General features: G+C 39.7%; 1 protein-coding gene across 1 annotated transcript; it reads left to right on the top strand.

Annotated features, from left to right (window-relative positions):
- The first annotated feature begins 3,891 nt into the window (after positions 1-3,891).
- Positions 3,892-25,316, top strand: BDH2 (3-hydroxybutyrate dehydrogenase 2). The gene is made up of 10 exons (XM_019738908.3): positions 3,892-3,984; positions 6,857-6,948; positions 7,847-7,925; positions 9,644-9,740; positions 11,401-11,509; positions 16,666-16,726; positions 17,729-17,842; positions 20,946-21,004; positions 21,575-21,667; positions 23,684-25,316. Exons 2-10 carry the CDS (start codon positions 6,877-6,879, stop codon positions 23,735-23,737), a joined length of 738 nt encoding a protein of 245 aa, XP_019594467.1. The 5' UTR covers positions 3,892-3,984; positions 6,857-6,876; the 3' UTR covers positions 23,738-25,316.
- The last annotated feature ends 111 nt before the right edge of the window (positions 25,317-25,427 follow it).

Below are 25,427 nucleotides of genomic sequence, written 5' to 3'. Positions count from 1 at the left end.
CAGAGTTAGTGATTTCAAGGCATTCTTGGCTCTTTGGTAAGAAGATTAATTCAAAGGAAGAAATTATGAATTGCATTATAGTCATCATTTTAAAGTCTATGGATTGGATATTTTCCTTTAACATACTACAATCCATAAGAATTCTCTAAGGCTAAGGGAAATTCTCCCTTCCTGCAATTCTCTGCCCCAGACATGTCCCTTGGGAGTCTTTCCTCCTTTTCACCTTTACCCAAACAAGACACTTTAACAGAACTGCAGGTTTGATTCTTTACAATGTCTGCTCCTCTACTGAGTAAAAGTAATGCAAAATACGTAAGAACACCTGGCTAATAAAATTACTTTAAGGCCATTAAAAATACAATCAATCATCAGGAATCCAGTCTAGTAATATGTTGCTTAACATTTGAATTTGGAAGTCTATTTGTTTCCTCAGATTTGGGAAGCCTTTGGCCATTATTTCTTTAAATATTTTTCCCTTCTGGAAGTCCCATTGTGCATATATTGGTCCACTTGCTGATGTCTTATAAGTGCCTTAGGCTCTCCACTTTTTGTTCTTTTTGCTTCTCTGATTGGATAATTTCAAATGACGGGTCTTCAACTTTGTTGATCCTTTCTTCTGTTTGATCAAGTCTGCTCTAGTGAGTTTTTCAATTCAGTTATTGTATTCCTCAGCTCCATAATTTCTGTTTGGTTCTTTTTTATAGTTTCTATGTCTTTGTTAATATTCCTACTTTGTTCATGCATTATTTGCCTCGTTTCACTTAGTTGTTTATCTGTGTTCTCATGCAGATCATTGAGCTTCTTTAAAACTATTATTTTGAATTCTTTGTCAGGTAATTCACCATTTCCTTAGAGTTGGTTTGTGGAAATTATTTTTTTCCTTTTATTGGGCCATGTTTCTGTTTCTTTTTGTGCTTTCTTGATTTTTTTTTTCTGAATTTTGTGCATTCAAAAAATTAGCCTCCTCATCAATTTTTATGGACTGCTTTATAGAGGGGAAGACCTTCACCAGTCAGTCTGGTTAGATTCTGGGGGCCTCTGAAACCTTTTGGGGGTTAGGGGATGTGAACTCTGGGCTTGAGTATGTAATTTGCCAATTAGGGAGGTTTGCAATTTTTTTTTTTTTCCAGGAGCTCATAATCTCTTGCTTCCTCTTGTGTGTGTCTGCAGTACTGCAGGTTCTTTGGTGCTGCAGCAGGAAGCCACCCCACTCTCCTTTGTTCTCATTGGCCCCAGGCATCCAAATTACATCTTCCATCAGCACCCCAAGTCAGCCAAGACAGAGACCAGTCCCTCGGGCAACCCTCCAAAAAACTGAAACACCAGTCACACACTCTGTTCTCCTCCCTCCCTCCCAAGGATGAAGCTGTGAGTTGGGCACTTTCTCCTGACAGAGCTTGGTCTGGAGCGCTGCAGGCCCTCAGGTGCAAAACCATGCCAGTTCAATCAGCACTGCAAGTGAGGCGAGACAAAACCAGTCACTTGGACAGCCCCCCAAAATGTTGAATCTTTGGATGAACTTTCTTCTCCCTTTACTCCCCATGGAGAAGAATCCATGGGCCAGGGGCCAAGCTGGGCTAGCTAGGGGCAGGGATGGTGGCAGGGGAAGTGAACTGGCTCTTGTCTGTTTCAGTGTGGCAGTTCTCAGCTTTGCCCTCATCTAGGATACTGCAACTTCTTAACTGGCTTCTGAAGTTCTCACAAAGGTATTTTGGTCCACATATTGTTAAGTCGGTGTCTCTGGAGGAAAGAGCTGGAACTTCTTATTCCTCCATCTTGTTGACCTCTCCTTCAAAATGGTTCTTAACTCTTACCTGTGTGTTTACTATCATGACATACGATAGTGAAGGAACAATGCTGAAAAGCAGTAGTACGATCAGACAATACTAAACGGTCTGAAAGTAAAGTCAGGACCAGAGAAGACAAAATATGTTATTGTGCATAGGAAAGATTTTTTTAAGAGTCTGGCAGAATTATATTCAGGAAATTTATTAGGAACCTGCCATTCATACTCAGCAAATATTAAGTGACTGTCTACTGTGTGTTGATCATTGGTCTAAGTGCCAAAAGGCACTGTCTTTGTGGAACTCACGCACTGATTTGGAAAACAAACAAATGATATATTTTTAATATGAGCTGACCACAAATGTAAGGGTAAAAATGATATGGTTCCTAGCCTTGAAGAAATTTAGTCCACTGGCAATACAGATGGGTAAGCAAATATTTGCAAAATCACATGTCTTAGTCTGTTGTAGAGTAAGCCTTATTGTTGAAGATCAGTGGAAGAAGGAAGGCTGAAGAAAGCTGTATCAAGAAAAGTATAAGACTTGGCCTTGATTAGAGAACTCATACTCACGAAAAAGTCTATTCCAAAATCCTCAAAAGTCAAAGAAAAGGCATTATTAAAGCAAGGAGCAGATCTAGATGTGGTTACAGCTCACTAGACCCAACATTAGAAGCAGCGATAGGGCAATGAGAGACGAGTTTTACCAAAGACCTTATGTGGACATATTCAGAAACTAGGTCAGGGTTTTAAAAAAAATTTTAAAGGACAATTTTTACTACACATTATAATTGAATTTCTAATAATTATTAACATTAAGTACAAATGTAACATATTGTGCTGATGGTTTTACATGCTGAGTCCCTCCTCACACCATCCCTTAAGGTAGGTGCTATGGTTACCTTCATTTCTCAGATGAGAAAATAGGTTTGGGGAGGTAAGTGACTTAGTTAACTATGGAAGGCAAAATGTGGGACCTACCTTCATATTTCTGACTCTACAATGTTTGTTCTTAACCACTATGTTAAGAATACACTTAGCTCCAAGAACAAAAAAACCTAAAAGAAAAAAAAGTAAAGTTTATTTTTCTCACATAAGAAGTCCAGAGGATTTAGTCTAGGGCTCTTATCTTGAGGCTGTCTTCAAGGAGCCAGGTCCCTTTTCTTACCCTGCTGTCCTTAATAGGTGCCTCTGACCTCACACCAAGACACAAAATGGCTGCTATGTCCCAAGGCATCATAGCTGCATTCCAGGAGAGTAGAAGGGAAATAGCAAAAGTCAAAAGCCTTTCAGAGAAGGCTTACCTTTCTAAGAGGGTATCCCTGCTCAGAAATTCTAGCCCGCATTTCACTGGCCAGTCAACTCTAGCCACAAAGAAGGCTAGGGATTGAGTTTTGCTTTCCAGTCATTATAAAGTAATAGGCAAAGGAAAGTGAACAGGGTGGATGTTGAGTGAGCCAACTTAAATAGTACATGCACAAGTAACCTACACAATCACTCTGCCCAATTACACTCCTGATACAGTGTAAGTTATTAAGCTTAGCATAGAGTACTCACATGATCTATTCCTTTCTTTTTCATCTGTTATCTCTGTTCTCTTCAGCCAAATTTGATTTTTCTTGTATCCAAATGTACTTTCACTGAAGTTCCTCACCCTCTCCCCCTCAGTTGCATTCTGCAACTAAACATGTATTAGTGTTAGAACAGACTGAGCGTGACAATATAACCACAACTATACCTTAAACACGGGAGAATTTTTATTTTCCTCCCTCAAAACACTGTAGGTCCAGGGCTAGAAAGGAAGGCTCCAGTATCTCCAACTACTTGGGTTCCTTGTATTTTGTTGCTATGCTATCTTCCACAGGCAGTTTGTGGCTCATTCAATCTTGAGTATCCCCAGAACAGCGCATAGTAGGTATAAACAAACGACAAGGACTTAGAGAGGTTAGAGTGAAGGTAAAAAATGCTTTTACACTTTTCACCTTCACTTGGAGTTAACAGTTCTACTTGAGTCCACTAGATGGCAGCATGTACACATAGACGGTATACGAACGTGCGAAACCTTTTAGAAAAACTGAAGGAACCTGAACTACAAATCCCAGCATGCACTCTATTAAGCACCTGACTTGCTTCTGTACAAAAGTCTCAAGTTTGTTGCTCGCTCAGTGATCTGGAGGACGCCATCCACTTGCTGCTCTAAAGTAAGATTTCCTAATATATTTTAAATGAAACTTTGGACTGGGAAAAGGGGAGGTTGATTTTTTAGTTGTTGCTTTGTTCTGCACATTACCTCTTTCAGGATTAATCTTAGTAGGGATGTCAGGATAAGGGTGTGTTTTTACCAAGTTTGAAACTCTGGTATATTTAGTTTTTCAAAAAAGCCAAAGAAGAGAGGATTTTACATTGTCTTACGTAAACATTTTTCTTCTTGGCCTATAAAAATAGAGTTCCTGAAATTACTGTTCTCAGCTAACCCGAAATTAACATTTTGATTCCAACATTGAGAGTAAGAAAGCCATCATGTGTGGTTTTCACTTTGGATGTATTGAAAGTTGCCTTATTTTACCATTTCAGGCCACGTTTGCACTCATTTCCCCAAATCAATCCGTTTTAATTTGATGGTGCAGCTTTATCTAATAGTAAGGCTTTGGCTCCAAAATCTAGTCCCAGAAAGACAAGGAGGCCAGCTTGGGGGAGGTTTTCAGAGTAAGCAAACCAGCTGCTCGGCGCTTCAGCGATTGTTCAGTAAATACTTCTCTGAGTGTCAGAGGCAGACTCTGGCATGTGCCTTCGCAGTGCCATGCGCCAAAAGTCACTAATGACAATGCTGTAAACACCATGCTCAAGATTGGGTGGGGTAAAGATTACTGGAATCTCTTACTTTCTAAAGTATATATGGAATATATCTCTTAACCCTTTCTATATTTAAAATGAAAATGTATCACTCGTGTAAGGACAAAGAAACAACAGTGCAAATTCATTGCATCAAAGAAAGACTGGTACCATAAAAGCCCAGCTTCTGCCGCATAACACATGTGAACTAAATCAGAGAACATCTGTGAAGTCCGCTGTTCCCTGGAGGTAGTTCTAACGCGTGGTTGGGCCCTCCGAGGAGCGGACTCCAAGATAGAGTTAAACAGGCATGGATTTTATTAGGCGAAACGGTGATGTGGGAGAAAATGAGGAGGGAGCTAGGTAGGGCTGGGACAGCGGTAAACCACGACGGAAGTCCGCCCGCGAGGGAGGGAGCGGGACACCCGACTGGGTGGGAGCACCCAGATGGCCTTGAGGTTTGCGGGAGGGTCCGGGAGACCGGTGGGAGGAGGGCCGTGTCGCCTAGAAATGGGTCTGCTTTAGTGTTCGTGCCACACTCATGCACTGCCCACAGGAAAATGGCCTCAGCACCAACTCAGCCATGGGTTTCGGAGCGGTGGGCTGGTGGTCAGTTACCCGGGCGCTAGTCAGTTACCAGCTGGGGTCCCGGAGGCACAGGCCCCTAGCACCACCTGGGGTCCGCTGGGTGTGCGAATGAACCAGGGCTTCTCTCGGAACTGCAATCAGCAGGCCTGGGTTTGAATTCATAGCTGTGCAAGACTGGATAAAGCACATCTCTTTGAAGTTAGTGCATTGGTGACCAGGCCTGGTCTCATCTTTGAAATACTCTCTTCTCCACCCCTTCTGCTCCTGCCTGTGGCTCCCTGCCCAGGTCTGTTCTCCACAGTGATCTTTCTAAAACACATGTCTGATCATGTCACATTCTTTCCATTAATCCTTCAGTGCTCATTTCCCACAGGAGTCACTAGCCCCTCAGCAGGTGGACCTTCCACAAAGGGAGGGCTTGAAAGGGAAGTGTCCTTTGTTTACAGCAAAAGGCCCAGTGTGGCTGAAAAGAACAGAGATAAGTTCAAAAAGAAAGACTAGATCATGTGAGCCCTCTAGGCAAGACTAGCTAGCTACCTGTACTTCATCAGGCAGGTAACTGAGCAGAGTGATTGTGTAGGTTATTTGTGCTCGTATTATTTAAGTTTGTTCACTCAACACCCATCCAACTCACTCCTCACTCCCACCCCCTTTTTTTTGCCTGGAATGCTTACATGATGCCTTGGGCTGTAGCAGCCATTTTGTGACTTGGTGTGAGGTCTGAGGCACACATTAAGGACCGCAGAGTTAAGAGACAGAACCTGGTTCCTTGAAAACAGCCTCATTTAATCATCATTTGACGCATCACCGCCCCCAACCTCATCACTAACCATTCCTCTCACCCTGAGACCTACAATCCAAGCACTCGCCAAATATCTCACGCGCATCACATTTCCCTTATGTCAGAATTTCTCAGTCCTCTCTGTTAAGAATTAGTAATTGTGTCTGTTAAAGAGTCACTACTGCATGCTTAAACTTTCAAAGAGGATCCGCAGCATTGTGGGTTGGAATGTGCACATAGCAAAAGAGTCAGAATACCTGAGTTTGGTTCTGGCTCTGCTATGGTACTGACCTGCTCTATGACCTTGAGTAGGTCAGGTCAGTTTCCTCACCTGTAAAATGGGGGAACTGACATGATTTGATTTTCCAGTTCTCTTGTTCAATCAGTCTCTGAGGGTAACTGTGAAATCTTTCCCAGGGACAAGGAAAAACCACAGACTATTGATAGTGCAAACCCTGACAAAAGTTTACAGGAAAGAAAGTGAGACACAGCCCGAGTAGTAAAGACACATACAACGCCATAGCAGTGTGTGTTGCGAAAGTGGGGAGGTAGTGGAGGTGGTCAGGGGAAGGATTCCACTCCTGCTGGACCAACGTCAGAGGCCCTGTTCTCCAGGTACTGAAGTAACGAAAGGTAGGTTAAAGCCTAATGTCTCTCTGCCCCAGTTATCATTCCAGTGGGTTATGCTAACTAAATGTTTCTGATACACAAGGCTAGGTGTCTAGAGTAAGTAAGTCAGATGGTGGGACTGTTTGTACAGAGGGGCTGTCTTCAAGTTCTTAAAGGTGTATATTGAACCATTCATTCTAGATGTTACTGCCGGCATAGGGCCAGGTGCCACGGGGTAAGCCATTAAATACACCTGTCTTTAGATTAAACCACAGGTTTCATTATGGGTCGACTTGATGGAAAGGTCATCATCCTGACAGCTGCTGCTCAGGGGATCGGCCGGGCAGCTGCCTTAGTAAGTAACCATCTCGTTGTTTGCTCACTAACTGTTGAGGTATTGAATTATGTAGACAGATTCCATGGTTATTTAATTCTGCTCTACTTTTTTTTTTTTTTTATTGACTTTTGTGCTTCTGTTGTCTAAAGTTAAAAAAAGAAAAGTCACTACTCCTGATCCCAGGCAGATGAAGGAAACAATAGCTCACATGTTTGTTATGTGACATCACTAACAACTTTTGACTCTGAGAAACTTATGTCTCTGCCTCAGTTTCTTTGCTCCATAAAAAATTTCCTGCAGAGGTCCTACAGGAGTACATAGATTTCTGAAATTATGTCAATTCAGATAAAGGACTTCAGAGTTATAAGACTATCTGGTTACCTTCACCTTCTAACTTATATCCCCTTCTCACACATTATACCCCCTACCTGAGCAAATCAGGCACTTTAAGTATAATGGCAGGGTATGGTTTGATGTTTATGAAAACAGTAATACACTCTTAGGAGGAAAAGTGTTGAAATGACCTATTTTTCTCTGATTATTTGGAATATAATAAGAAATGAACTATATTAAGAACTTGCTCAGAAATAGAATATAGTCTATCAAATCACAGAATAGTATTTTGAGAGGTGTTAATAACAGAGTCTTAGTTTTTTAAAAACACTATTTTGTTTGATATTATTTAAAGAGACAATTCAGATGACAAACACAATATATGTCACATTGTTCTAATTAATGATAAAAATAATAACAATGGGAAGGGTGAGGTTAGAGTAGATGGTTTGAAATTCCACCTGCTTTATAGGGGGGAAAACAATGAAAATAAGATAAAAGGGAAAAGGCTAAATGGCTTTCCCTTCATGAGAATAGTTAAACCTAGTAAACAAAAGATGTATTTGTGCATTGTGTCTACCAGGCTTTTGCAAAAGAAGGTGCCAAAGTCATAGCCACAGATATCAATGAGTCCAAACTTCAGGAACTGGAAAAGTACCCGGGTAAGCAACTCAGTCACTTAAACTTGGGATTCAACGTCTGCAGAGCTGAAAGGGGATTGCTTAGCTGCTGAGCTCCACTGGCCTCCTTTTCAGGGCCTGACTCTGATATCAAATTTATATTCTGTGAACTGACAGGCAAAATATGCACACTTAAATGTATAAACAAAATTTTAGGTGTAGACTTAAATTTTATTTATCCAACCTGTTGAAGGACTCAGTACCCAATAAGAAGATTACATGTGAAAATTTAACAGTTAACTTTTCATAATAACTTCACTCGCGTGCCCGCCTCCTCTAAGGGCAGTGCTGTCCAATAGAATTACAGCATGAGCCATATGTGTCATGTTCAGTTTTCTAATTTCCTAGTGGCTACATTTAAAATGTAAAGGAAACAGGCGAAAAATCATTTACGAATATATATTTCATATAATACAATACATCTAAAATATTATCATTTTCACATAATCAAACATTATTAATGGAATATCTTACAATCTTTTTTTCATATGAAATCTCTGAAATCCATGTATATTTTACACTCACAACCCATTTCAGTTCAGAAGAGCTGCATTTCAAGTGCTCAATAGCCACATCTGGCTACTGGCTAAGGCGACAGCTCAGCCCTAAAATCACATGTCATGATTAGGAAGCCAAAGAAATTACCCAAATGACTTAGGTGTGCATCGCCCCTTATTCTGCCACACTGAACCCAACTCCAACATCAGAGAACTTCGCTTAGAGTTACTCTGAAAGAAATCAGAACAGAGAAGTCATTTGAAAATTAGCTGTTCCCACAAAACAGAACAGGTTACAGGATCAAACACCAATTTGTTCATTGATTTAGTTAACTGAATTAGACTGTGTTGAATTTTCATTCCAACAACTCAAAGTAAAGCTATTGTACTAGAAAAGCACAAAGGGAATGAGGGCTTTCTCACACTCAATTTCAGTCTTCCCTTTCTTTGTTTATTCATATTGTATTCCTACATCCAAAAGATAATAAAATAAATCATAGTTGTTGTTTTTTTTTAAAAAAAAGACATAAAGATAATGACTGCTGCTTTCATTAGAGAAGTTTTGGAGTTTTTTTGGAACTAGTACAGTGTGTATCTCTCAGACCTCATGCCTGAGCTCTTAAGCTTTTAAGTGCTTCATCCCTTCTTCTGACCTCTCATTTCTTCTCCTGCAATTTAGTCTAAAAAATAAGTGATGATACACTTGACCAAGAGAGTCACTTTAATAAATAATGGAATTGACATAAAAGTAAAACTCACAAAGAGAAACAATCTCTTTTCCCACTACCTTTGCCCTTCCCTGTCACACAGACAGAATTCAGAATTTCTGTAGCAGTTACTCAACCTCTGGGAGAAAGAATGGCCTAACATGGCCCACTTTCAGTCATTACTGCTGGCTTACTGAGAAACATCTAATATAGATCATGCATACTGCACTCTAAAGTCTTTACTCAGAAAAGACCTTTATTCTTCAATTCAGAGAATGGAGAGAAAGGGAGGGAGAGAGGTATGTTACTGGGAGATCCAGGTTGGGAGGACTTGAAGATGTCTACTAATGAGTCTTAGGACCCTACTAATGGTCAACAATCCTGTGAAGCTTAACTGGACAGATACTGCAGTCTTCACGTTTCCAAACAGCTAGTCTTCTAGGGTAGACACGTTTTATGGGTATAGATAAGTAGTGTCTTTTGTTTTCTCTCTCAGGTATTCACACTAGGGTCCTTGATGTCACAAAGAAGAAACAAATTGATCAGTTTGCCAATGAAGTTGAGAGACTTGATGTTCTCTTTAATGTTGCTGGGTAATTCAGAACTTTTTTGATTTCACTCTCCTTACAGAATGTTTGCCATGACTTATTAAAAGATAATATCGCCAAATTATTCATCATGAACCATAATATATTTCCTGGGAAATGTGGCTGGATTCTGGACAGAATTTGTATTACAAGTGTAGAGATTGACCTGGGCTTGGGGCCTAAAGGCAGTTAAGATCTAATCAAGACAATTTATACTAATCCAAAATATTGATCGTCTTAAGGCTGTTAACAGGCCTACACCAGTGGACTTGTCACTAATGTTCCACTGGCACTTATACAATAAAATGAAAAACTGTTTTCCGGTAGAGTATCTTTAAAACAAAGTATATTTACTAGACGCCAAGTACTCAGTTTATTGAAATGCGTTATGTTCCCAATTTTTTTGGCACAATATTATAGCAAGTTCTTTACACCTCCCAAGCTCAGTGTTTCTTATTGGGACAATAAATCCCAGCAAAAGAAGTTTTGTTGTTGTACCTTTATAGACAGCACAAAAAGAAGGGCTTAATTAAACTTATTAGGGTGGTACCAAACTTATTGAACCCCCGTGAATGATAAGAGACTGGAACTGAAGCAGCTGCATGTAAACACAGTGACTGCCAGTCTTCTCCCTTCTCAGGCGTGACAGCAGAGATGAGTACAATGGAGGCTTACACCTGAACAAAGTAAATACATTCTGAAGTTCCACTTTTCTCATGGACCTCTTTTCTTACATTGGCACTGCTGCACGGATAGAAAAATCCTAGAGCCTTCGAATATATTTTTGTGGTTCTTCCTAACCGTGTTTCAGAGTGGGGGGAGGGTGCAAATCCTGGTCTGCCCACAGTTTAGCATGGGTTACAACGTATGGGGGTTAAATTAAGCAACAATTTGTGATCGTCTATTTTATAAATAACCTGCTCATCCTTTATATGAGAATATACCCAGAGCCGTGAAAAAGAATCAACTAGCAAAATTAGTTTTTGAGCATCAATTAAACTTTCAGCTAAGTCAGGGATATAGAAACAGAGCCTGTGGTTCTTGCTGTGGTTCCACTGAAGTGGATGACAGCAATGACAACCAACAATAGTTTCTCATTGATTACATAATTCTGCCAGGTGACAGAAATCAATGAGGACTCCAGTTTTTAGAAGGCTTCCTGGAGGAAGAGTGACTTGAAAAAGAGGGAAGGTTAATTTTTTCTGCTTTCCTTATTCAATATGTTACAACTGTACCTTAGCAATATTACTTTGCTCCCTGGAGATGTTTGTTTTCCTTGCAATTTTGTTTGCCCTTGACAATGTTAAATCTGGGCCAACGGAGGGCACTGTTGCTCTTGAAATAGGAGTCAGGGCAGGTGTCCTTTTTTATTTGCCATCTGTCCTGTGTAGTTGGTGTACAGCTGCTTATGTTTCGTAGCCTGAATCTCTTGCCCTCTTCTTTTAAAAGAAGGATGTTGTTTTCAAATAAATGTATTTAGCTTAGGTTGTTTGGATACTTACTAACCTAATGACTAATATTATGTTGGAACTGTTAAAACTCTTGGTAAGGGAAGGGACAATGGTTTAAGTCACTAAATGACAGTAAAAATGATGAGAACATGGATAGAAGTCTTTATAAATTATTCTCCTCCCCCTTCACCACCACCGTTGAATCACTGTTCCAGTTTTGTCCACCACGGAACCATCCTGGACTGTGAAGAGAAAGACTGGGACTTCTCGATGAACCTCAACGTCCGCAGCATGTACCTGATGATCAAGGCATTTCTTCCTAAAGTAAGAAGGCCACCGCCTCTAGGATAAGCACCACTGGATAAGTAGATCTTCTTGTTGCCGTCTAGAAAGGATCCCCACATGCACTGAGGCATGAAATTAGTTAGCATAATGACTAACCTGTGTTGAACATTTATATCAAGGAATTTAATATAAATTAACTCATTGAACCTTCCAGTTCATCCATTCAAGGAATATTAAGCACTTTCTCTGCGCCGGGCTTTATTCTTGGTGCAGAGGACACATCAGGAACTAAACAAAGTCCCTCCATAAGAGAAGTCCCATTGTTGAGGGGTGAGATAGGATAATATTTAATCAAATGAGCGTGTACCATGTGTGGTGGTTATAAGTGCTCTGAAGAAAAAGAAGCTAGGATATCAGTGGGGCCCAGGAAGGCCTCATTGATAAGGTGAAATTTTCATAGAGATCTGAATGAAGTGAGGGAGCTAACCATTCAGGTATCTGGGGAGAGGCCTCCAGGAAGAGGGACGGCAAGGAGGCACGTGGCACCAGAACAGTCCAATGAGTTAGATGCCACTCTCTCATATCCACAGTACAGAGGATGAAACTGGGAGGCTACGTAATTTGCCCAAGATCGTCACGTAACTAGCAAGTGGTTAGAGCCAGGATTCAAACACTGAAGTTGGGCCCCTTCTTGAATTTCACGGCCTAGGAACACACCCTATTGGATGGATGTACCCTACTGCTTCTCTGTACCCTGAGTATTCTGCTTGCACTCCTGTTTTTAGCTGAGCTGCAGAGATACCAGAGAGGTGGGAGAGAGTGTGTGCTAAAGAGAGTTTTCCTTCTATCTGCTACCATTGAATTCTCCAGCCTTCACACAACTAATCAATGTTGTTTATTTTACTTTACTAATAAGCATTAAGTACGTTTTGATAGAAAGCACCACACTAGGTGCTCTGGGGAAGGGAGGTATAAATATGAAAAACACTAACTTCAAATGGTCTTGTAAGCCTATAGTAATAGACAGCACAGGCTCAGACAGTGAAAGGGGTTGACAGAGTACAGAATCAGTTCAGTTCAAAACTGTAAGTTGAACCCTCGTGAAAAGCAGACGAGCCATTCTTCTCTTCCATCCCAGCTGGATTAGATGACTGACATACTGAATGCTGCCCAACCCAGGGCAGGAGAAGAGCTTTTTAATGCAAAGCAGGGCTGGTACATTGCTCTGAACATTCAACCTAAGGTCAAGAAGGATCCAGATGAATATTAAAAGGAAAATTAGAAAAACTGACTTAGTAACAAAGGAACTTTTTCAATCTACTTGTTTGCGCCTAGAAGGATCTTTGGGTGGGTCCACAGAATGTTGAACAGGTAAAAATTTTAATTGCCTTTTTTGCTTATTTGAAGTTCATGAGAATCTGTATTATTTAGAACTTGAATGTATCCTATGCTAAGACTGATCCTTAGCATAGGAAATGGAAGAGAATCAGAGGCTACGGTGAAAGGGGAAAGTATAGGTCACAGTAAACAAGACTGTTGCACATGTATGCATTTGTCAAACCAGCCTACTTCATGTCTGGAAAGCTTTACACATATCAGTGAAGGAAATATGTGTGGGATACAGTGAAGCTGAAATTTAAACTTGTAAGTAAGTGTTACCTTCTAAATGCCAAACGCTAACTTGTAAATTAGTGAGTTTGTCTATGATTTAAAGCATCATAACAATAATCCATGTGAGCCAATAACACTGATTTGTAAAAAGTAAAAAAAAAAAAAAATCCCAAGAGATATTAATGACTAGGATGGGGAATCAGAAGGAGTCAGTGCCATTTGTAAAGGTGACCCTAAACAACCTGACCCTGGCCTCAGAAGACCTTGGCAAGGCCTGCACTCCCATGACCTGGGAGATGGCAGGCACTTGTACCCTCTCAGCATCTATCTCTTTTATTTAAAATGAGGGTGACACAATCCCTTCCAGACCAAATTGTCTAGGATCCTCTGTATTCATTAAGCATGACGCACATATACCAGGTTAGAACTTTCCAGGGGAAGCCAGGATTTGGAGTCTAGGCAGATCTGAAAGGTCAGATGGTCAAACATAGGAACACTTGTAGGAATTTTTGATTCATGGATAGACAGAAAGAAAGCCATTCCAAAACTGGAAGACCAGCCAAAAGGCAGACAACAAGTTGAAAATACTGTAAGAAGAGGTCAATGCAGAACCCAAGATCCAATATAGAATGGAAGAGATGTATTACGGCAAGAATTCCGGAGGTCTTGGGTATGTGGTGGGGGCTGCTCCCCTTCCTGTATCTTAGAAGAGCCCCTAGCACATAGAGGTACTTAGCAAACATCTATTGAATGAATAAACCTGCCTAGGTTATCAATCCAGTTGGAGGTCAGGCACAGAATCACTGAAGACTCGGAAGCCAAGGTCTGCCACGTTTAGGAGCTGAGCTCTGGTGAGTGAGGACAGAATGGCTGGGTCAGAGTAGGACTAACTAGACAGAGGGAATGTTTGGAGGCCTTTCTCTAACCCCCACCTGAGTTTCTGGGCCATCAGCCCTATATAGCATCACTACGGTACGTACCAGGCACTTCACTTTATACTCGTAGTCGTGCTCGCCAGAGAGGACCATTGCATGGGGAGCCAAGAAGACGATTCACACCGTGACAGCAGGTACCGAGCTGCTGGTGAGAAGGCAGTACAGGAGGCAAGGACTATGGGCTCTAGAACCAGCAGGGCTCTAGAATATGGGTTGAATGGATAGTACAAGCATTAGGGGCCGCACCACCATCTCCTAGGTGCCCAAATTCTAAAGTTTTGCCTGAGTTATTACACTTCAGAAGGCTGGAGACTTAACTTATTTAATAGCCCATCATTATATAGAGAGGGTGCCAAAAAGATGTATACACATTTTAAGAAAGGAAAACTGTATTAAAATTGTAATACTCAATATATACTGATAACAAAAGATGAGTACAAGTCACGTTTGACTTCTACAGTTACAAGAGGTGCTCAAAGTGGTTACCATCAGCGTCCAGACACTTCTGATTACGGCGAACTACTGCTTGAGCAACGTTGGCCAAAGTGTCCACTTGTGTACATTTTTTTGGCACCCCGGTTTTAAATTGGACTCTATGTGGTCTATATGTATTGAAAATGGGTTATACATGACAATGATAGCTCAATGAAACTGGAGAAATAAATGAATAAATAGGGTTATGTTATTCAATAAATTGAGTAAGAAAGAATAATTTCAAGTCTTGGTTTTCAACACCATTATACTTTATTATGAGGACCCTATTTCATTATGATCCTCTATTATATGGATAAACAAGTTGGAGTAAATATTTTCTCCCTTGTCATCTTCCTTGACGGCTGGGTCACCTCAGCCTCTCCTTGTATTCTGTTAGTCCATCTGACAATGCTTTAGGGTTTTTATAGACTCAGCTTTTAGGTACAATTTGTAGCTAAGTGTCAAAACAGAAAGTAAGAAGAATACCACAAGGAAACCTATAATCCTGCAGCCTCACTCCGGGATCAACCCTATGAGTCACCTGCTCCAGTCCTACACCTCTTTTCTGAAAGCTGCTGGAGAAACTCATCCCAACAGAAGTGATTTTTTTCCCCTCCAGACCCTTTACAATGCCTATTGAGACTCCTTTTAGAAACTCTTCACTTGATTTTCGTGATAGAGCATACCCTGGTTTTCCTTCTCTTCTCTAGTGGGTTCTTCCATTTCCCCAGCAATTATTTTAACTCTTCACCGCTCGCTGGTGTCCACTGTGTCCCTGGTTCTTTATGGTCACCCTCCCAGCCTCTGATTTCAAGGAAAAGTTAGTGTCCATTAGGCAGAAATTCTCCCCACCTCTCGCTTCTTCCCCCAAAACATTCACGGGTAACCATGCCCTTGCACATAGGTATATTATCTTGAAAACACACATGTTATAATTAATAATAAAATATAAGTTCATTTGAAAACATTTTTAAATCCATAGCAGCTTTTTTCATTACCTTTAGATCTGGGGCAGGACCCAGCAATCTGCACTTTAAACTGGCACCTCAGGAGATGGTGATTCATCAAAGTGTATTGACCACCTACTGTGTGCCCTATCTAGTAGGACAAGACAGACACAGACCCTCCCCTCACGAAGTTCATACTTTAGTGGGGAATTCTGAGGGAGACCTTCTTAGGAAGCACTGCCCTAGGTGGGGGAGGCAGCCCTCACTGCCCGTAACTATTTACCAGGTCCTGTCCTTACTGCCTCAACTGTTTCCATCTCTTTGCCCACAGACATTTCTGCATCTCCGCTTCCATCACCCCTTTCCTAAATCACTGCCTCAGCATCCATTTGTCGTCTCTCCAGGATGCTAGAGCCATTTTTAGATTCCCCAAATCTAAACTGATCACTCCTCCCCTGCCTTACACCCTTTACTGTCACCACCTTGTTGCCTTCAGTGGAAAGCCCAAGTTCCTAAATTTCGCTCCTGTTGGCCTGTGCAGCCGCATTCCTCGCACAGCCTGCATTCCAGCCAGACCCATTCCTTCCTCCAGTTCCATGATAAAGCCTTTATGCATACAGTTCTCTCTCCTTAAAATACTCTTCTATTTTTCTAACACTCTAGTTTTCAAAACTCAACCCACGTATTTCCTCCTCAGAAGCCCTCTGGCTGTCCCACAGCCTGAATCAGTCCCTTCCTACCACCACCCTCTTCTCTGTGAAGGTCTCTACTGGCCCTGGATGCTAGTTATGTCAGCCAATCCAGTCGGACTGGCAGCTCTTTATAGGTGGGGTTTTTGTCATTTACCTTTGAATCTCCTGGACCTAACACAATACCTAACCACAGTAGGTATTCAACAAATAACCGTGTTGAATGAAGTAAGAGTTTTCCACCATCAGGAACACACAGTAAGGATGACAGTTCATTCGCAGTCCATTTAGCTCAGAGGTGTCTTGGTCTTGCTGAAGCTCTTGTGCCACAGGAAGGGGGTAATTCCCCGGGAACTCGCTGCCAGTGAGTGTGTGCACACGCCATCAATTCCCAGCAATGTTGGGTGAGACTCCTTCACAGAGCTTAGTGTTAATAGCTAACAAAATGGTTCTGCAAACCCCAAGTAAATGCAAATCTTTTAAAGAGGTAGTAGTTTAATCCTGCAGAGTGGCATTTGGTTGTTGTTGTGTTTTGGCAGATGCTTGCTCAGAAGTCTGGCAACATTATCAACATGTCCTCTGTGGCTTCCAGCATCAAGGGTAGGTCTGTCTTCCTGGGATCATGATGCACAGACTCACACACCTTCCCAAACTCAGGGCTTAGAGAACAAGCATAGCAGAGATCATGGACCCCACACATAACTTCAAAACTGCCTTTTAAAAATCGGTATTAAGTTCTTTAACTCCCAGTCCTTTTGCCTTAGGTGTGAAGCAGTCATAAAATTAAAGTTTGTTTGCGTCACCCTCCCTTTCATTCCTTCTAATGGATATGGAAAGGAAGAACAAACTGGGAGGAGGAAACATGTATCCATTTAATTAATCAAAAAAGATGTATTGAACACCTACTATGTGCCCCTGTTCCAACAGAATTCACAGTCCCCTGGGAGGTGAGGGTCAGGCAAACACACACCTACAGTGTGATAGTACATATTACAACAGAACTTTGTGCAAAGTGCTGTCACAATACCGGGAAGCTAACTGCCTGTGACTCTGAGGAGCGATTCACAAAGACAGTTGATCTGGGCCCTACATGAGAAGTGGAAGAGCCAGGGTTGCAGTGTAAAATGGAGGTAATGTCACACTCTGGCACAGATGGATTTGTGAGTTTAAAATAAAATAGCGACTGCTGAGATTACATTCCTGCTCTTTGCAAGGACACACGGACTAAGCCTGCACAGGAGAGGAATGCCAAGAAATGCCTAGACCTCTTGGTTTGTTTTGTTTTGCTTTGTTTTTCTTTACCCTGATTTTCTTTTGGAATCTGCATCAGGGGTCTGCCAACTGATGGTGAAAAACTAAGACCACTGCAGGCACTTAAATGCAGCATCTCAACACCTACGTCTCAGCTGAGTTGTGCCGATATTATTTTCACAAATTCAGAAGCTAGCTCTATTAAGGGAGAAATCGTGTTATCTATTTTTAAAAAGGGTGAGGTGGGAGGAAGCATGACAATGGTTACTGAGGACACTTATTTGTGTTCCCTTTTTAAAGGAGACTATTTTTTGTATTCCTTCAATTGTTGAACCTTCCCTACCCCCTCAGGAGTTGTGAATAGATGTGTGTACAGCGCAACCAAGGCAGCTGTGATTGGCCTCACAAAGTCTGTGGCTGCAGACTTCATCCAGCAGGGTATCAGGTGCAACTGTGTGTGTCCAGGTGAGTTTGGCACGTTAGGGCTGTGAGCATGTCCTTTCTGACATCCCCATTGCAATTGTGAGAGATACGCGTGTCTACATAAGCTTGTATAGCCCGTGTTATATTGTAGCCTGTCATAAGGAAAAGTTCGAGAGAAAAAGAGCCTAGGCTTATTAACAGTCCAACAGTAAATTGAGAGAGAGGCTAAGTCATTAGGAATAAGCCACAGATGAAAAGTGTTTAACATCACTCACATGGGGCAATTCTAAACCACGAATTCAGAGACATCACTGGCCAGGGCTGGATGTCTTGGAACCAGACCAGGGATGACCTTGTCAGGGGAAAGAGGAAAAGTAGACCATGCTCGCGGGACAGCTGGAAGAAAGTAAAAGGAGCCTTCAGAGCAGCTGCTGAGTCGTGGAAATCACCTGGGTGGCCCATAAATTAAAAGGACAGAGTAACACCTCCCTTTATGCCATAAAAAAGGGGGTCAGCAAACGATGGCGTGCAGTCCCAATCTGGCCACCACCTGTTTTGTAAATACAGTCTTATTGGAGCACATCCACACAGTTTGTTTATGTGTTGGCTAGGATTGCTTTTGTGCCACCATCAGAATTGAATAGTTGTAACAGACCAAATGGTTCTCAGTGCTAAAAATATTTCCTATCTGGCTTTTTACCAAAAAGTATGCCAACCTCTTGTTTAAAGGAAAGGAGAAAAGCAGAACTTATTTTTAGTAGAAAGGACATTAAATTTGTCCAAACAAAAGCATTCAATAACTTATTTCTTAGGAATAATTTCTCATTCTCTTAATCACTGTGGGTGTGTCTATTAGGTAGGTATGCCCTTTCACCCCACTCTGCCTATTCAATGAATACAAGGTGCCTAAGACCAATTACTAACTTCCTCCCTGAAAAGAAATTAAATATTGCATATCCAGTTTCTCTCAGTCGATCACAACTGGTGTTTGAGGGGTTAGGCAGACATATCATTTCACCATTACCTGTGGGACTTTTCCAAACCTGAAAGGTATGCCACAATTTGGGGAAGGAGTTGACAGGGAAAACTGTGTACAGTACAGGCATGCCTTGGAAGTAATGCAGGTTCGATTCCAGCCCACTGCAATAAAGCGAGTATTGAAATAATGCAAGTTGTAATCTTTTTGCTCTTGGAGGCTCTTGCTTTCAATTTTTAAAAGACCCAACATCTGTGGAATGCAAAAAAGTGAAGCACAATAAAACAACATATGCCTGTAGTTTGAAAAGTCCCACAGGAGATTCTGATGTATCCTCTCAGGTTGAAAAACCACTGGCTTATTAAACAGGGAAAACTACTAAGTACCCTTCAAGCTACAGAATTGCCATGATTGAGGTGTTCTGTTTAATATTTCGTGGACTAGAAAGATAAGCACAGGTAACACTGAGAAAAAGGAGGCTACAGGAGAGACAGTTTCACTGGGTTTTAGCATATGTACTGGTGATACTTGAGTCTGGCTATTCTTGGTGCTATTTACCCAATGGAATAAATGGCAAAATGATTTGGAAAATATGATTGTTTTAGCAGCTGGACTTTTCAGGAGATTGGAAAATATGTTATCAAACTCCCTGCAACAAGGAACTAGCTGTGACTCACTGAACCAGTCACAGAAGAAAACCTGATGAAGAATGATTGTGTCTGGGATGGTGCTGGTGGTTGTATAGTCAGAACTTCTCACCCTTAGACTTGTGTAGACTATGGCATGGTGTGTCAGTCTGTGCCATGGACACAGCAGAGTCCAGTGACAATGGAATTAAGTAGAAGGCAAGGCTTGCTCTACAGTTTTCATTTAATGGCCATTCATACCAGCCATGTGTGAGAGATGACGCTCATTCTCGTCTGTGCAAGGAAGCTGATAAAGCTATAAGAATTCTGAAGAGACTATTCAGTGAAAGCTTTAGGTGCGTTGAACACACTGTTGGTAGAATTCGGGATTTTAAGGAGGCAGTTGATGAGGGAAGTGAAGAAAATATCAGAAACTAGATACAAGGGGATCTTTATTATGTGGTTTCAGAAAGTATTTCAATACTATGGCCCGCAGTAACGTGGAAAGTAGAAAACATTCCTAATGAACTCGGTAATCTAGCTAAGGCAATTTCCACCCACAGTGTTGAAAAGTGCTGCCCGCTTGTAGTAAAACGTGAGGGGAGGGAGAGAAGCTAAAGAAAAGGCTGTTAAATATAAAGGAGCCAGGATTCGCTGAATTTGAAGATTCCCAGACTCTCCAGAGAAATGGCAAATGATGATAAAATTAAGGAATGGTTTCTGAGCAAACATTAAATCTCAGGAGCGTGGTCTAAAAATGAAGCTGAGGGTGTGACTGTAAAATCATTTGTTGTGACCTTAGAAAGATCACATGGTCCCTGGCGTACTGTCAGTCAGAAAAAAAAGGCCCTCTAAAGAGAATTTACGGATTACATAAGTGAACAAAAAAGTCTCGGGAACTTTCTCTGTAGGAGTGTGAACTAAGCGGGATTTAAAACTTGCGGTGTCACGCTTTTTTAAAAATAAAATAATTTCAAATTATATTTCTGATGAGAAACATGAAACAGTGGTTAAAAATAGGAATTTGAAACCACTGAAAATAGGCAAGATATGAAGAAAATTTAGAACCACCTAAACTACAGACAACTGTGACAGTCATGCAGTTGAACTTGACCGCACGAATGCTTTTGAGATGATTAAGGCAGTTTAGATCCTTGTTGGTAAAGTACTTGTATGATTTTATCTAATCTCAAGGTGATTGTGGGGATTAATGGAAATGATACATGTAAAAGTGCTTAAAATCCGTAAAGTATCATGTTAATGTAATGTGACTAAAATATATGTTTTGGGAATGCTGGGTGATTCATCGAGTCCCTGGCTCATGTCACAGAGAATTCTAGTCTGTGTTTTTTAAAATCATAGAAATGTTATTACAGAAGTTACAAACCTACTAACTAAAAGGGCAAGTACGTGGAGGTAAAACTGTCATTCTAAGTCATGGAGAAGAATTGCTGTATCATAATTATATGTTCCATATCATTAACTGTCAATTTCTTTTTCAGTTAAAGTAAGTAACCAAGCTGAATGTCCCCCTTTGATTTAGGAACGGTTGATACCCCATCTCTGCAAGAAAGAATACAAGCCAGACCAAATCCTGAAGAGGTACATCTACTATTTTCAATGCATTTCAATCTTGTTAGAAACTGTCCTCTTCCTTACCTAGAGTAAACAGAGAGACAGAATGTAGAAGGGTGGTTCCAGGGGCTGGGGGAGTGGGGGAGAGTGGGGAGTTATTGTTTAATGAGTACAGAGTTTCAGTTTTGCGGGACGAAATGTGTTCTGCAGATTCATTGTAGAACACTGTCAATATACTTAACACTGCTGAACTGTACACTTAAAAATGGTAAATTTTATATTATGTGTATTTTACAACTTTGAAAAAAAAGCTCTCTTCATTAACATTAACTTTCTGATCTGTTGCAGTGTCTGTCCGTGTTAGCATAGCAAAATAGTTTGAGTGGCTTCGAAGTCACCATAGGCCTGCTTGGTCTGCTTAGTCCACAATTAATGATACTACTAATATTCTCACGTATCATGTATCATGCATGAGTAATTAAGGCAAGCCAGTGGTACCTGTGTAGGTTCATCTTGCCTTTGACCCCCAGAAGAAGCTGCAGGTGAGTTCATACTTCAGCTTACATCACAGATGTCTGGTATGCTTTCTGGTCACAGGCACTGAGCAATTTTCTGAAGAGACAGAAGACTGGAAGATTTGCAACTGCAGAAGAAATAGCCCTGCTGTGCGTGTATTTGGCTTCTGATGAAGTAAGCACTATTCTTCCCAATAATTCATTATCCTCAATCATATTTGGCCACTATTTGATTATCAGAAAATGTCATCTTAGAGAGTTCTGGCATATATATGCTAAGATGCTACAGTTACTAGATAGAGATAAGTTCTGATTTAAATTGCTCAAAGGAAGGCCACTTGGATCTGAGCTGATGGCTTTTCCTTTTTCAATTTTATATGTCACTAAATCTTGTAGCAAATGAAATGGAGGGTTAAAAAAATTAAATTGCTAGATTTTTAAAGACAGAATTGCTTTCAAAAATTACAATTGGGTATACCCTGGTTAAATGTAATTCAAACAAATGAACCTCCAAAATTATGAGTTTCAGGTAAAAAGGAGAGAGGGTAACCAGATTGTGTCCAGGTGACACAGATTTGGCATCTGGTGTTTTTGGTTTTACTGGTGCCTTGTGTGGGAGACTCCCACTGGTATTTTTTTCTATGAATTCTTTACTTGTTTGCCATCATGTATAGAAATTCCTAATTCTCTTTCCACTTAGCATCTATTTTCCACTTAGCATCTATTTAGCAACGGTTTTCTTCCTTAATGGCTACTGTATATTTTTTAATGGCATACAACTGCAGTAGCAGAATATATATATATATATGACATAGAGCACAAGAACATCCCCCTCTATTTTATGTCTTTGAATATTACATGATCAGGGAACTGTAATGTATGAAGAGACAAGGAAAGGGGAGTAGGTGGGAGTATCATTCACTGATCAGTTACTGTGTTTCCCCAAAAACAAGACCTAGTCGGACCATCAGCCCTAATGCGTCTTTTGGAGCAATAATTAATATGTCTTATTTTACTATAATTTTTTTTTACTTATATTAATTTTTGGTCCAAAAGACACATTAGAGCTGATGGTCCAGCTAGGTCTTATTTTCGGGAAAACACTATATATATGTATATATACATATATACACATATATGTATATGTGTGTATGTATATATATATATATATACACATATAAATGTATATGTATATATATATATATATATATATATATATATATATATATATATATATATATGAGAGCTTGCATTGTAAACAACAACAACAAAACTTGGGAGAATTGGGGTCCTTTCTTGGTAAAAGAACCAAAAACACCTTAGTTTATCTACATTATATGATCAGTTTTCATAGATTGAACTTTAAAAATTTCTGTACTCATATTATGTCTTTCCTTCCTACTTCTTCCCTTGTCTCAAGCTTTAGATAAATTTAAAATTAAGAACACAAATTTGAGTCTTTATTATCCAGGTTTAAGTTAAAAGATTTTTAAACCTCTACCACAAGGAATCATTTTAGCTTTAATTTTTTGGAAAATGAAAAATTCTGTAGAAAAAAAGTTATTTATTTTAACTTTTTTAGTTGTGCACAGATTTGGGTATCTTAAACTAGTATAGAATATTTTTTCATAGTTTAGATTATAATATTCTTCATAAACATTTTAAAAACACATTTATTGTGCTTCAGCTCCTAGAATTACCTGTATATTGAGTAGTTATATATACAATAGTTTTGTTGTTTCGTTTGGTAATTGACTTGATCCCTTTATGACTGACACACTTGATTATGTTCAAAAGTTTATTAGTGGCATAAAACTCAGCTAGTTTAGAATAGTTCTGAGTTTCAAAATGAAAATGTACTATGATAGCCTACAATTTATCCTAATTTGAGAAATTACTACAGAGCACTTCACTTCTTAATGTTCTGATTCTGAGATGAAACACCTAACAGACCTTACATAGAATGTGACATGTGCTAAAACACCAGCCAGAGGCCGGTTAACTGCAGACCACAAGAACACTTGGCAGTTTTAAATCATCCAAAATTTAATTTAGATTTTCCTAAATTCTGTTTGAGTTTTCCTGTTCCCATGAGAGTAAATTGTTTAGCTACGTCAGTCATAGAAGATTGAAGAAACACAACCTGTGTTAAACCTGGTTCATTGTTGTCTCCTTGTGTTTATCACTGCAGTCTGCCTACGTAACAGGTAACCCTGTCATCATCGATGGAGGCTGGAGCTTGTGACTTCTGGATCTCCTTGCTGGGAAGGCAGACTCTTTCTGTCCACCAGGAACCTGGTTATGAAGAAAACTCACCCATGTCTTTCCTATTAATGGCATAGTAATCAAAACAAGCTCGTTTTAATGATGGCATTATTCTGTTCACAAGAGTCTGCTTCTTTAAACATATTAATCTCTTTCTAATCTGTTTTGAAATCATTGTAGATAACATGAAAGATAATGAATTCATTGCAAATGAATAGTTTTAAAAATAAGCCTCAATTTGTAAGCACATAAACTGTGAATATAAAGAAAAAAGGAAGGTTTTTAAGAAAAATGTATTAATGTCTATTTTACCTCTATATCCCAATATTCAAATATTTTTGTAGAATTCTGCATTGGTCTGTATATGGATAGTGATTTTAAAATTTTACCATTATAATTGAATACCAGAGGTAAGGAGTTTGGTGTCAGTAACTTACACTGAAAAATATTTAGATTCAGAACTGTATTGTTGATCTGTTATATAAAAGAAAAATAATCATCAGGTGTTTATACTTAATGGATGTCATCACTTATAATTAAGTACTATTTTCTTCTGGTATTTAACTTCTTAGTTTAAGTAAAAAATCTTTATTAAAATAAGCAATGATATTTTCATGGGCCTAAGAAAATATAGTTAACTAACTTGGCAGTATTGTCAGTTTGAGGGATTTTTTTTTTTTTTAGATTAAGTATAGATTTTTTTTCACCACATTCCAGGATAAGAGATAAGAGGATATGAAATTTAGAAAGTCTCTGGATCAATGAATATAAATGAATCATGTAACAGGAAACAAAGAAAGAAAGAAAAGAAAATTTTCAAGAAAAAATTTTAGTAAATTCACTGATGGTAATTCTATAAGAAATTATTACAAAGAGTTTTTTTTCTTGTTCTTTATAGGGTTTTGTATGTTTTTTATTTGTTACTACTTCAAAAGACCAAATGGTATGATGCATGTATACAGTACTCAATAAATGAGCAGTAACACTTAGACTTTTCTCTTAGAGCCTTAATAATACCAAGGAAATATTGAAATGCACAATGAACAGATAACATTTTATGTTTGAGGAAGAAAATTCTGCAGTTTATAAAAGTGAGTTAAACTTGACTGCAAGGATATTTTGACTAGCATTCCCAGAGTCCACTGATTTTAAGATTTGCTTTGGGGTTCTAGACCAGACATTCCACGACTGGATCACAGATAGCTTGGTTTGTAACCTACACCAAGTCAACCAGTTTATCCTGGATTTCAGTTTTCTGGTTTCTGAAATTAAGGAGTTGGGCCAAAAGACCTGGGTTTCTTTGGGGTGTATCAAAATGCTGTAACTTCTTATCAGGTGAGGTATGGAACGCTGTAGTTTATAAGTACGTTATGAAGTACTTTATGCTGTAAGCAAGTGCACATGTATACTCGTATGTATAGCTATGAACAAATGAATTCTAAATAAACAAGTGATGATTCTGCAAATGCATTCTAATTTTAACAAATGCTCCCTCAGATTTAGTTCTCTCAGAGCTAACTAAATAAAACATTATAAACAATAAAAGCAAGTAAAATCTAGCCCAAAAGTTCCATGTTCTTCAAAGTCATGCGAATCAAATCAGGTGATGTATCAATGAAGATCATATGACTGGAAGAAAAGGAAAAATGTATTTCATTGTTTTGGTAAGA

Source organism: Rhinolophus sinicus, chromosome 1 (assembly GCF_057876585.1).
Source record: "Rhinolophus sinicus isolate RSI-liver-muscle chromosome 1, RSI-T2T, whole genome shotgun sequence".
Classification (NCBI taxonomy): domain Eukaryota; kingdom Metazoa; phylum Chordata; class Mammalia; order Chiroptera; family Rhinolophidae; genus Rhinolophus; species Rhinolophus sinicus.
Note: the sequence above shows the minus strand (reverse complement) of the source record. Positions and strands in the feature narration are given on the sequence as shown.